Here is a 12,496-nt window from a genome sequence, read left to right on the forward strand (position 1 = left end):
TAAAGGTTTTTGCTTATGCAGCATTTCATTGGGTTTTACTGGTTGTTATTCAGATATACCAGTGTGTATATAGTTTATTACAGTTTTTACTCATCTAAAAGACAAACTGCCCTCAAAGTGCAAGGATCACAACCTGAGGGGCAAAAAACATGACATTTCCAAATAACAGAAAAGGTTTATAAGTATTCAATGTAGCATTTTTCTTTGGTCACCACATCAGAAGTTGAAACAGCCAAAAAACCCAAAATGGAACCAAAATGGGGGCACTTCAGTCACTAAAAAACAAGGACTCCTTATGGTAACACATCATTCCTTTGGTTGTCCAGCATCCATCTTTCTCTGCATGAGTACACATTTTGTGTCCAAGTTTACCCTGACTGGAGGAAACTGGAACATGTTGAATTTGATGTTGCTGTAGCCTTCGATGAAGGCCAGAGGCGCATGGGTGTCCTGGAGGAGGTGAACCTTTGTGACATTCGCCTCCATCAGCAGATGTGAGTACATTCTGATATCAGGATTTGTGAAGCTCAGATCCTCACGTTTGTCATATCTGAAAGAATTGATTATTTTGTTTAGACTGCTTTTTATTTTCCACTTCCACATATTAGTTGTAAAACATGAAAAATACCAACCTCCAGTTTCTGTTCTGTTCCAAGAAACGAGAAACTCCAGTTTCAGCCGCGTAAGTGTCGACATGAACAAAAACATCTGAGGGAGCAAAGACATTGGGAAACAGAGCAACAATTATATGAATGCTTTGGTGATTAGTAAATACAGTAATATCTAGTATTTTTATAACTAGTGAAAAAGTAACATCCTTCAAACACTTTCACCATTTATCACACATGGTTTTTAATAGTAGCTTTTTGAGTATTTGAGATAAATGCACCACACAAAAAGGATCTCAAGAGACTTGCCCCATGCTACACGTGCCCTTCACTTTTAAAAATGTGTAAAAACTTACTCCACTAAGTTTTGTGAAAGAAACTTAAGAGCTAAAAGATTCTAACCTTCTGTGCCTGGCAAGAGCCTGTGTAGTTCCTGTATTCCTCGGCCTCCTGGGTAATTGTGGTGGGAAACGTAAAGACAAATACTGGAGTAACCTGCGTTAGTCAACAGATGGCCAACCACGACTGCAGAGCCCAGTTTATACATCCATGATTTCTGGTAATTGCACAAACTGAAGGACAAAGAACACAAAATGAACAACAGTCCTTGCAGTGATGCCTATTTCACACACTTGTAGTGTAATGTCAGGTATGCAGATCTTCATCTATGTCTGATCCTGCAGGGCTGGATTTAGGATCTCCCCGGAGAGACACCTTAACAAGATCTAGCATCTGTATCTTCTCACCATCAAAGGTTTTGAATAAACACAGTACAACACTTTATATTAATGTATTGAAAGTGAAGGAAATGATATACAGAAGACGTCTATTTGTATCCATGATGGGAACAAGAAACAAAAAGAACTCTTTAAAAATTTACTTTTAAGAAGTGGTCAAGTGTTGACTGCATAAAAGCTTATTAAAGGAATTGCATTTATTTATGATGGTTTTGTTGCAGACCACCAGCCACGATGTCTTTTGATTGATGATGGATTAGTACCAAATATAGCAAATAAATGTAACTCTGGAAGTCTATATCTTAAGGAACTTCATTTGAAAAGAAGAGATAATGGCAACATGTTCCTGCTGGTTGTGCACTCCAAACTACTAATTTAGCAAGTCAGCTTTCTCAATCTTCCAAATAATTATATTAATTCCCTTTCTTTGTAAATATAAGTAATTGCAGAATAATGTTTCACTTACATGAAAGAACAGCCCCGGGCAGCAGCCAAGCTGAGCACAGGGAATGTGTACAAGATGAAGCGCATCTCTTTGTGGGGCAGCAGTGAGTAGATGAATATGAAACCCATAGTAGGTAACAGCAGCAGCCTTATTCGCCTGTCAAAGAGGCCAAGAGGGATGAAGAGCAGCGTGCAGCCGAGGGCACGGGGCACAGCGGAGTAAAAGTACCACAGAAAGGGGGAGGTTTAATCAAGTGAAGAGTCAAGAAAAACTGACCATTGAAATAAAAGTTAGCAAATTAACAAAAAGTTAACCATCAGTGGAAGTCTACTCAGTTAAATGAAAGGATATTCCCCAGTTGGAACTTTTGTTGAGAACAGTGTTGTACCACAAAACCTGACCTTCAGGCCATAAAAACTTCCTCCAAAAGAAGGTGTCAACAGACACTGTTACAGCTGTAAAATACACAAAAAAGGTCATAACAGTGTTGACTAAATACGTACTTAACAAATTGTGAGTATTTAGTTTAGGTCAACTGCTCACCCAGTGACAAAATTCCAGCAGGAACAGCATAGTAAAGCAGTTGTAGCAGTCCCAGCCTCCTGCTCATCAGTGATATCAGTAACATTAGACCCAAGAAGATGCAGAGCTCTGTCCGGAACACAATGATGACTAAGGCAGAGAAGCTGATGAACTGGCTGTGTTTCTGAGCCATCCATGATGTGAATGCTAATAGCACTATGGAGAAAATATGTGTGTCATCAATTCACTGGACTATTTACTCATTAAATAAAAATTATTACCTATGGGTCTTACCTAGTGGAAGTGCAAAAACATTAGGGAGTGTCCGAGTGCTATAGAACATGAGGTGAAACTGTGAAGCACAAGTGAGGCAGAAGAGACCAGCAACTGTCGAGCCAAACTGCCTCCTCACCTCCCTTTGCATGTGCCACAGTGAACCTATAACACACACTCCCAGGGAAGCTCGGACTGCATAAAAAACACAGTTGTTGAAATCCAAAAATATTTAGGACATAAAATTACACCAGTTAAACCAGGCCTACCTATCAGCTGTGTGTAAAATTTTGGTGCATCCAGCAGCGATGACAGAAACACCACAGGGGAGCAGAGCATGGAGAGAAACAAGGGGCCAAGGAAAGTCCGTGGTACAACACCAGGGAACTCATGGTGGTCGTACTTTAAGACAAGAGAGGCCCCAGTCTCAGTTCCACTAATACAGACATGCATTACAGACACACCTTAATCAAGACATTTTTTCTCACCCCATCATCTGATAAAGATGATTATGTTCAAAACCTCAGAGCAGAAATTTTCTGATTCAGAGCAACTACTATTTCAGTTTTCTGCTAATATGTAAATTACAATGATATGATAAATGTATTAAAGATATATGCATGATACAAAATTCCTCTAGATTTAGATTGCATATATTGGAATGTAGCAAAATCTAATGCTTGTAAAAACACTGGTTTTGTTTTTGTTGTGTAAAATTCTGGACAAAAGAATAAAACTCAAACTTTAAATATTGTTCCCTGACTGGAAATACATATTTCTAAAGCTAACATGGTAATAATAACACATTATGTTTTAAAGCAAGATTATTTATAATTCATTGTTCATGACATAATACTTGTGTCATCTTTAAGTTTCTCATGTGTATTTCTAGTTATCAATTACGGATTGGTACTGAATTAATGAAATTTTAAAAAGTGTTAATGTTGTGGATTTTCGCCTTTAACACATTCTGGAACTTCTGGAAATCGCAACGGGTGATTTTAAAATAAAAATAATTGCATTCACTAATGCAGTGCTTAGTTAGCACAAAAACAGGACCTTCTTACCTTGTCAAAGTTAAATCTGTGGTATAAAATGTCGTGCGTCGCTTGCAAATTAAAGCTTTCCTCAACCTTAGTAAAAGGACAAATCACTAAATGGGCGAGGGCCACAATTATTAATAAAAACAGTAGTGGCAGCCCCAAAACAGTTCTCTTTTCAGCCATGACAACAGTAAGCTCCTGTAATCTCTTCCGGTCAACACCGGAAATGAAAGGAAAATCGTGTTTTCATAACGCATACGATTTATTTTTCGAGCGATGATCTGAATTTATTGTTTGAATATTTAATGAAATTTATTATTTGAACAGGAAAATTATTTTATTTTAAATACAACTTTTAACATTCCTGAATATTCCACATGGGGACCGACCTCTATGTCCCGCGCGTGGCGACCTACAATTGGCTATATATCTGATTGACAGGCCATCTCAACAAATCAGCCCAAGCCACAATTCGGCCAAGGGCTGACGCGGAAATCGAAAACCCCACTATTTTTCTGTAGAACCGGCATGTAAATACTACTTTATCACGCTTTGCATAGATAACGCTATCTTATATATAATGTAACGAAAATCACATTTAGATGCGTTGCAACCGGGCGGCACAGGGATATTAGTTACACGCTTGCTGTCGAGGAGCTGAATCGATTATTTTGATATGAAAGTGAATCAGATTTGATCGGCTGATATGTTCTCCACCGGTCTACAGATGCGGCTACTGCTGCTAGTTTTTTGTGTCAGTCTTTTACTTTTTCACAATGCCGAAGCCAAGAGGGATTTAAAAAGCGCCTGTTCTGTCTGTCGGAAAATAATTGATAACTTCAACAAGGTGAAAGAGCATCTTTTAACAGGGATTGATTTTCACTCTATGCGTTTTTGCTTTTGTATTGTTTTCTTTTGTTTACCTTAAGCAATTGTCAGAAACATCTTCAACCTCGCTCAGATCACTGTTTGTTTCTCTCTGGAATTACGTTTTTTTGTATTTTAGGGCTTTGAAAGTACAACAAAGCAAAATTTTGGTGGAGGAAACACAGCCTGGGAGGAAAGAAAACTATCTAAATATGAGACCAGGTGAGATGATGCATCCTGTCCCAGCTGTAGTCTGTTTTCCAAGGAGAAGCAGTTCAAGATGTTTGATAACTCATAAACTTTTGAATTGTATCTCTGGTTTATGGTAGTATATACAAACATTGAAGCTGCATCATTTAGCAGCTGTGGTGTATTTCATTTTAAATTTTTGTCAACTCATTTCTTGCCATTTTGAAATAGCATCCACATCCACACTTCTATGCTTCTTGTTTTTCCTTTGCAGTGAGATCCGTCTGATGGAGATCATAGAGGGGCTGTGTGACAGCAGCAGCTTTGAGTGCAACCACATGGTCGAGGAGCACGAAGAGCATTTTGAAACTTGGTGGTTCAAGAGGTTGGTACTGGCTAGCGTAAACTGAACAAATTTGGAGTTTTTCCAACCACAGATTTATTGTGTTTTAGTGGAGTGTCTGATTTTGTCAAATAACCCTCAATCTTGTTTTGTTCCCTTTTGTGACACAGGAAAACAAAACATCCTGATTTACATAAATGGTTCTGCATTGAAACCATCAAAGTGTGCTGTCCAAACGGAACATACGGTCCCGACTGTAATAGTGAGGAAATTTCTTTTCTAAACCTTCAGACAGCTTCAGTTCATTCATTCTGTTTCAGACATGCTGTAGATCACATGTGTCAAACTCAAGGCCAAGGGGCTAAATGTGGCCTGCCACATCATTTTATGTGACCTTCGAGAGCATTAAAGGTCAGAATGTCTAAAAATATCTATAGATCAAAGTGCTTTAAACAAAACTACATTTACCAGAATGCAGTAATTAAGCCCATTTCAACTTTGACAAAAATGTTTGGAACACAAGTCCTAACTTGTGTTTGATGTTATTTTTCTTAATTCTGTTGGATAGTTAGATCCTTGATTGATGGAGTTCTGTGGGTTTCATAACCTGACAAATTAAAAGGATTTATGTTATAACAGAGCAACAAGCATATTTTTTGTGCAACTGTAATGTTTGCTATTTTAATTAGCAATACTGTACATTTAGAGTTATTTCACATAAAGGAGTAACTACATTTATCTTACATTCCATTGAGTGACATTTAGTTACATTTATAAGTTACATCCGGCCCTTATAAGACAGTCATTATGCTGATGTGGCCCTTTGTGAAAATGAGTTTGACACCCCTGCTGTAGATAAACATAACTGACAGTGATATTTAGTTTGTTTAATTTTTAATGGTTTTCTGTTTTTCTACTTGGAAGCCTGTGTGGGGGGCTCTGACAGACCTTGTCATGGAAACGGGAAGTGTGATGGCGAAGGGACAAGAGGAGGAAATGGAAAGTGTTCATGTAACCACGGTTACGAAGGGGAATTCTGCCTCGATTGCACTGACGGCTTCTTCAATGAAGTGAGGAATGACACCTTCTCTCTGTGCACAGGTACACAAATAAATGCTTAATCAGCCTCAGCTTGAAATAAATCACCAGTTCACCCTCACATGCACACGAGGACGGCAGTGAGCATCAGATTTGTTCTTATTCTGAATCCACATCTCCCTACAGAATGTCACACATCCTGCAACACGTGCTCCGGGGCGACCAATCAGGAGTGTGATAGCTGTAAAGAAGGCTGGGAGAAGGATGAGCAGGAAGCTTGTGTTGGTAAGAGGACCTGAAAATTATGAGATTGTAAAAAGGGAGCGCTTGATTTGATGCAGACCTCTAGCCTACTGAGGCTTATTCTGGTTTATGTGACACCAGTATATTAAAACATCATATTTTATCTGACTAATGTCCATCTTACATGTTTACAGATGTAGACGAGTGCTCCAAAGAAACGCCACCATGTCAAGAAGGTCAATACTGCCTCAACACAGAGGGCTCGTACTCCTGCAACGGTATTTATTAACTGTAAACTGTTAGATGTGGATACAACAGTGGTTCCTGTACAAAATGTTTCTCATGAACTATTTTAAAATGTTGCACAATATTGGACAACTATACAGCTATCAAATTCTGTCACATTGTTATTTAAATATTTTTGTGGCATTACTCTAGTGAGTCATATTGTGGTGTTTGTCTTTCACAGCCTGTGACAAAGCATGCAGCAGCTGTACAGCCTCCGGTCCTGATGGGTGCCAGGTCTGTGCTGGAGGCTACGAGGACACGGAGGGAACATGCACCGGTATGACGTCAATAAAGTTTCAGTTAAATAAAAAAATGAACTTAGATAGTTAAATATTAATGAAAAAGGATACAATGATTTGCTAATCACCTAAAATTAATTTTTTAAAAACGGATTACGTTCTTTACTGTTCATAAATATCTCACTCATTGTGAATTTGATGCCAGCAAAACCTTTGAAAAATTTCGGACCAGTGCATCACAGTTTCTTGTAAAACTGGTGAGCTATAAATTTACTCTTTTTGAATTATTTAATTGACCTCAAGGTCAAAGAGGATCAGTAATGATCCTATTCTGTTTGTGTACAAACATTTTTGACAGTAAGGTGGCAGTATAATAACTTCATATCATAAAACCTGCATATGGCTGCAGTCCCAAGTCAGGCTCTTGATCCACAAACAACTCCTTTTAGTTAAATTACTGTAATATATTTTTGGAATATTTCCAGAAGTGTCTCTTACATTGTGTTTTGTCTTTGAGCTAAATGTGTGTAATTTTCATAGGAGGATACTGGTTGACCATTTATTGAGTAACCATCCTTCTATGGGTGCTAATGCAGTACTGTGCAGTACTTTTGATTGTCACAGACTTATTGCTTATGACTGGGTGACCAGAAGAGTCAGATGGATGTATCAGTTATGCATTACATTTTGCAGATATCGACGAGTGTTCCCAGTCAGAGCCTATATGCACTGAGGATCATCAGGAGTGCTATAACACCAAAGGAAGCTTTGTGTGCCTCTGCTCGACAGGATACGAATTACAAGATGGCAAATGTGTACAAATGTTACAGCAAGGTAAGAATTCTTACCATTTGAACTACTGTATCTGTTTAATATTTTTCAGCTGACATGAAATTCTGTTATAGTTTCCCAATAATATTCTGTGTATTTATGTGAATTTCTTTTTTATGCTTTCATTCCTATCAGAAGAAGAGGAGTCAGAAGTCTTGGAGACAAATCAAAGTCCACACAATGAGCTTTAATGTAAAAACTGAAGCCAAGTGGAGGAAATCAGGACAACAGCACTTAATTCACCAGCAGCTCTTACAACCAACAGAAGCTGCTCCAGCAGTGGATCACAGATTTAAAGGACAAGCAGAGACATTTTATGATCTACATACGCTAGTCGTTGTCACTTCTCTCTGTATTCCAAATACCACTTGATGTCTTTATTTGTTGTATGTGGTTTTAAGTGAAGATTTATGGTTTCAATAAAGATATCATGTTAACTTTAAGTAAACCATTTTGAAAAGTGTGCATATTTTCTTGAATTTGTGAAGTCTGGTTACATTAGCTGGGTAATAAGTTCATGTTGCAGTGATCATAAATGACTATGGCTATAAAAATGAAAGTCTTACCCAAATTCACCCACAGAATATCAGGATTGTTTTACCATACAAAATAATTTTTAGATTTTTAAATAAACATGTTCAATATCTTCCACACTAATGTATTTCCACACACAACTAACCATTTCCAATGTACAGTGTAAACTGATGGAAACCGTGGGGGTTACAACCAGTGGGATTATTCAATGTTTTAATTTCTATGGTGGTATATTTTTTTAAATCAGTCATTTGTCTGATGTAATCTTTTCTTACCCTGACCTTATCCTTGTCCAATTCATTCATCTTCTGGAAGACCAGAGAATCACAATCACCCCATCTTTAGCTGCATATCCACCATGACAAACACAGGTCTGATGGAGCCTATCCCAGCTGGTTACAGGGGAGAAACGGGGTACAACCCTGAAGAGATGCCAGCGCAGATGAAAGACAACCATTCACACTCACAGCTACAGTATGTAGAATTTGGTGTGACCAATTCACCAAAGTTCACCAGAAAACCCATGCAGATATGGGAAGAACATACAAACTCACACAAGGGAATCAAACTTGAAACCTTCTTGCTGTGAAGCAACAACGTCTTGCATGCAGGAGTCGAAGCTGGTGGGGAAGACAAAAACATCTTCCAGGTGACCCATCTCAAAAGTTTATTTACTTTTTCTTGGTCCACAATCCACCACAAAGAAAATTTGATTGAAATCTGTTGAGAGCTTTTTTGATAGAGACAATTAAATACGGGCATCATTATGTAACTTTAGTTTAAAAAGACTCCATACATGAGATTCACGTCTTCAGTTGATTCTCTTAGCACCTAATAAACAATCAAAAATATGTCCCAGAGGTTGTGTATCAAGCACTGCTTAACATGAACCAGTCTGGTGACAGGCGCCGCCCTCTGGCGTAATGTGTGCATTGCATCCTTATTTCACACCAACTTACTTACTGCCTGCTTGGAGCATCTCGTGTAATAAACATCTCTGAGGCGGGTCATGAAACGTAAATGTTGAATGAACAATCAAATAAAGAGATGGTTCATCAAGCAGCTGATGAATCTCACAGATACACAAACCTTTGAGATAGATTTCAATATTTATATTTACAATATAGAGATTTCGTTACGCTTATATTCAAAATGTGTGCTATAAAATGCCTCTAGAAGAGTTTCTTCGTACAAAAGATAACCATCTTTTGTATGATGGATTCCTTGGAGCCAGTCCGTCGCAGTTACACAATTTAACCAGTAGGTGGCGACAAAGGAACGTCAAATTAATAGCGCAGTGAGTAATGGAGTACTGCTGCCTCACAGTAAGAATGTTTGTCTTTCATGTGGCTCCATGATGCTCCGGCCTCTCGCTCGTAATCAGGCGGGATTGGCTCAAGCAACACCTGTGACCCGTATGGATGGATGGATCATTAATTTATTCATTCATATCCTTGAAGATGAGACACGGACATGGGCACTTCCTCTTCTAATATGACTGCACACCAGCTCACAAAACGTCCATGAAGACCTGGAGGAGTGAATTTGGTGTTGAAGAACTTTACTGACCTGCACAGAGTCCTGACCTCAACCTGATAGAACACCTGAGACTGAGAGCCAGGGCTTCTCATCCAAGATCACTCAGGAATGTTTGCCTGAACTTGACGGTGTGAGGATCAGACTGCTGAGATATTACACTGTTGATGAAAACTGATTCAGGGGTGAACCGTGTCACTTTCCGTTCACCAAAGCTGACAATAACTTGTTCAAACAATCAATATCGGCTCCAGGCAAGTAGGTTTTGCCAACTTACTACCAAAAACACACATTGCGTAGTGTGTGTGTGTGTGTTTGTGTGGAGAAGACATCGCTGGGAGCTATCCCGGTGCTGAAAGAAGTCATTCACCAGAGAAGGAACATCCTCCAAGTGTCAACTTCTGAAAGCTTTTGTCATTATTTTTTTTACCGACATGTTGGGCAGAAAACATTTCACACATTTTACTTTGAGTCTCAAACCTGTGATACAGACACTCTAAATGAACTGTTGTAGGAAAAGGTTCACTCTAACTTGATGTTCAGATTCACTGGAGAGATTTTGCATCTCAGAATCCAGAATGAGATGTATAGCCTGACAAAGCTTAAGTATTTTTTTTCAGGTTTTCCAAATGACATTGATTTTTACATAAATGTTGAAATGCTTCTCTGTGAGTATGAACAAGGGCAGATGTCAACCTCCTGGAGAAGCCTGGCCTACTCTTAGAGCCCAGCAAAGGCAGAGGTCACCATGATTAAAACCATGGAAGTAAAGACATGAGTTGTGATTAAACATTTAAAATATAATGTAGTTTTAATTTCAATGTTCATATATCAAACACATTTACACATTTTAAACTAAGAACAAGTTCAAAAATCTCTCATGTATAAAGAAAAATCTTCCTCTTCTTGCTCCTCATCCACTAGGAGACTCATTAAAAAGACAAATTCAAACATTTTGTCTTCTCTGTTTTTTTCCACAAGATCCTGTTCAACGAGAAACAAAGTGTAAGATAATGGTAAACTAACCAAGCAACTACTTACTCACCAACCCAGGAAAAAAAAAAACCCCATCACATTTACCAGATCTGTCCTTTCCTGGGAAAGTTCCTCGTGCCGGTAAAGACAATCATCCTCGAAAGGGCAGCATCCAAGTCTCCAGTAGTGAATGCAGCGTTTCTTTCTGGAGGAGACAGAGAGGAGAGGGGTTGACAATCAGTCAGACATTATCAGGTGTGCTGCACAAACCCAGTCCAGGATACATGAGAACGATCCAAACTGGACTGGTGTGGACATTTAAGTGTAATCAAATCAGACCATTTGAAAAGGTTAAACACATCTGTACCTGAATTTGGACTTGAAGGCAGCAATCACCTCCTCTTTGGCCCGTCCTTCCACCCAGTATTTGCTTGGAACGTAGAAGGCAGACCTCACTCGGCACATTGGGCAGGTCCTGATCAATAATCATTAGATAGTGTTGTTAATTTAATTTAATTTTTAATATTAATTTAAAAGTCGGATCAGTTAAAAGTCAGTTAAGTTTAAAAGTCAGTTTAAAAGTCAGTGAAGTCAGATCCTTGACGGCATGTTGTGATTTACAGTTAAATATTAGTTAAACTTACTTCACCACATCTGGACCAAGGTTTTTGGTGTTCCTCCAGGTCCGGATGCACTGCAGGCAGAAAGAGTGATTGCACTTTGATAAAATAGCAAACACTCTATCTTCGTCCCGGGTGTTCTCATACACCTTTTCCAGGCATATCCCACAGGTCACGCTTTCACTCTGGTGGAAAGCTTCACGTTCTTCTTGTCTTTGGGTCCTGGAGGCAACAGCAGCAGATCCTGAACCGCTTCTGTCGGCAACAGGTGCATCTGATGTTTGGAGGACGTGGAGATATCTAGAGGTGGGAAAGGTTGGGATGAGCCAAGGAAATTCATGCATACCCGCTTAGTTTTTGTTGTTGTTGTTGTTTTGGTTAAAAACAGGTGAGTTGGGTTTACTTGCCTGCAGCGCTGGCCAAACCAGCATTGTCCTCTCTGGTAGTATCTGCAAACACGTGTAGATGGTGCAGCTGCACTTTGTCTGGTGATGGAACTCCTGCAATGAAAAGGGAGAACAGTTTATTTCAGCCATGCAGTTTTTGGAATCATCTGTTCCATTAATAGGATGAAGTAACTCGTACTTACATGTGCGTGGAAATACCAGGAGACTTGATAAACTAGAATGTAGAAACAATCACCTGAACACCAAACAGTTATTATGTAGTTGGATTCAACCTGTTGGTTGTTCTCAGCTGATCTGCTCTGAGCTCCGCTAGTTTATCACCTGTATTTATAAACATTCAGGTGAGAACGGTTTACGTTCAAACAATGAATGGATAAATCCAGCCAATCCACGCACACACCAAAAAGTATTAGCCAATCACGGGCCAAGTGGAGTGGCTCGCGCCTTGACCTGCGCAGCGTGGGCTGCTGGGAAATGTGGTGACGCTGGGACTAGCTAGGACTAACTTAAGCTAGTAGTCTCGCATTTTGACAGTGTTTCAGCTTCCAGCTGAAGTTAAGAGTATTTTAGTAGGTGTTTCACTAATTTACTCACCAGTAAATTAGTTAAACTGGTTTAAACAGGTGGCGACTCGAGGCTAGTTGAGCCTTTCGACGATCCACTCTCGGGTTTATCCACGCGAAAACTCTTGTCATGACTGACACTTCACATCTCACCTGGTTGTTCAGGAACTTTCGTCACGCAATGATGTAAGAAAA

At 39.2% G+C, this 12,496-nt stretch overlaps 3 protein-coding genes across 3 annotated transcripts; 1 reads left to right on the forward strand and 2 right to left on the reverse strand.

The window, feature by feature from the left end:
* Positions 1-58: 58 nt before the first annotated feature.
* Positions 59-3,811, reverse strand: alg12 (ALG12 alpha-1,6-mannosyltransferase). Its single transcript, XM_068306490.1, has 9 exons — positions 3,653-3,811; positions 2,855-2,987; positions 2,607-2,780; positions 2,334-2,528; positions 2,141-2,245; positions 1,812-2,034; positions 1,011-1,180; positions 633-708; positions 59-550 (listed from the first exon to the last, which is right to left on the reverse strand). Exons 1-9 carry the CDS (start codon positions 3,809-3,811, stop codon positions 307-309), a joined length of 1,479 nt encoding a protein of 492 aa, XP_068162591.1. The 3' UTR covers positions 59-306.
* Positions 3,812-4,151: 340 nt separating this feature from the next.
* Positions 4,152-8,303, forward strand: creld2 (cysteine-rich with EGF-like domains 2). Its single transcript, XM_068307209.1, has 10 exons — positions 4,152-4,475; positions 4,635-4,717; positions 4,959-5,069; positions 5,198-5,289; positions 5,952-6,128; positions 6,252-6,350; positions 6,503-6,586; positions 6,778-6,873; positions 7,529-7,669; positions 7,802-8,303. Exons 1-10 carry the CDS (start codon positions 4,335-4,337, stop codon positions 7,855-7,857), a joined length of 1,080 nt encoding a protein of 359 aa, XP_068163310.1. The 5' UTR covers positions 4,152-4,334; the 3' UTR covers positions 7,858-8,303.
* Positions 8,304-10,521: 2,218 nt separating this feature from the next.
* On the reverse strand, positions 10,522-11,675 carry LOC137589647 (probable E3 ubiquitin-protein ligase makorin-1). Its single transcript, XM_068307511.1, has 4 exons — positions 11,356-11,675; positions 11,079-11,186; positions 10,817-10,916; positions 10,522-10,720 (listed from the first exon to the last, which is right to left on the reverse strand). Exons 1-4 carry the CDS (start codon positions 11,673-11,675, stop codon positions 10,604-10,606), a joined length of 645 nt encoding a protein of 214 aa, XP_068163612.1. The 3' UTR covers positions 10,522-10,603.
* Between the last annotated feature and the right edge of the window lie 821 nt (positions 11,676-12,496).

This window comes from Antennarius striatus, chromosome 22 (genome assembly GCF_040054535.1).
Source record: "Antennarius striatus isolate MH-2024 chromosome 22, ASM4005453v1, whole genome shotgun sequence".
NCBI classification, from domain to species: Eukaryota; Metazoa; Chordata; class Actinopteri; order Lophiiformes; family Antennariidae; genus Antennarius; species Antennarius striatus.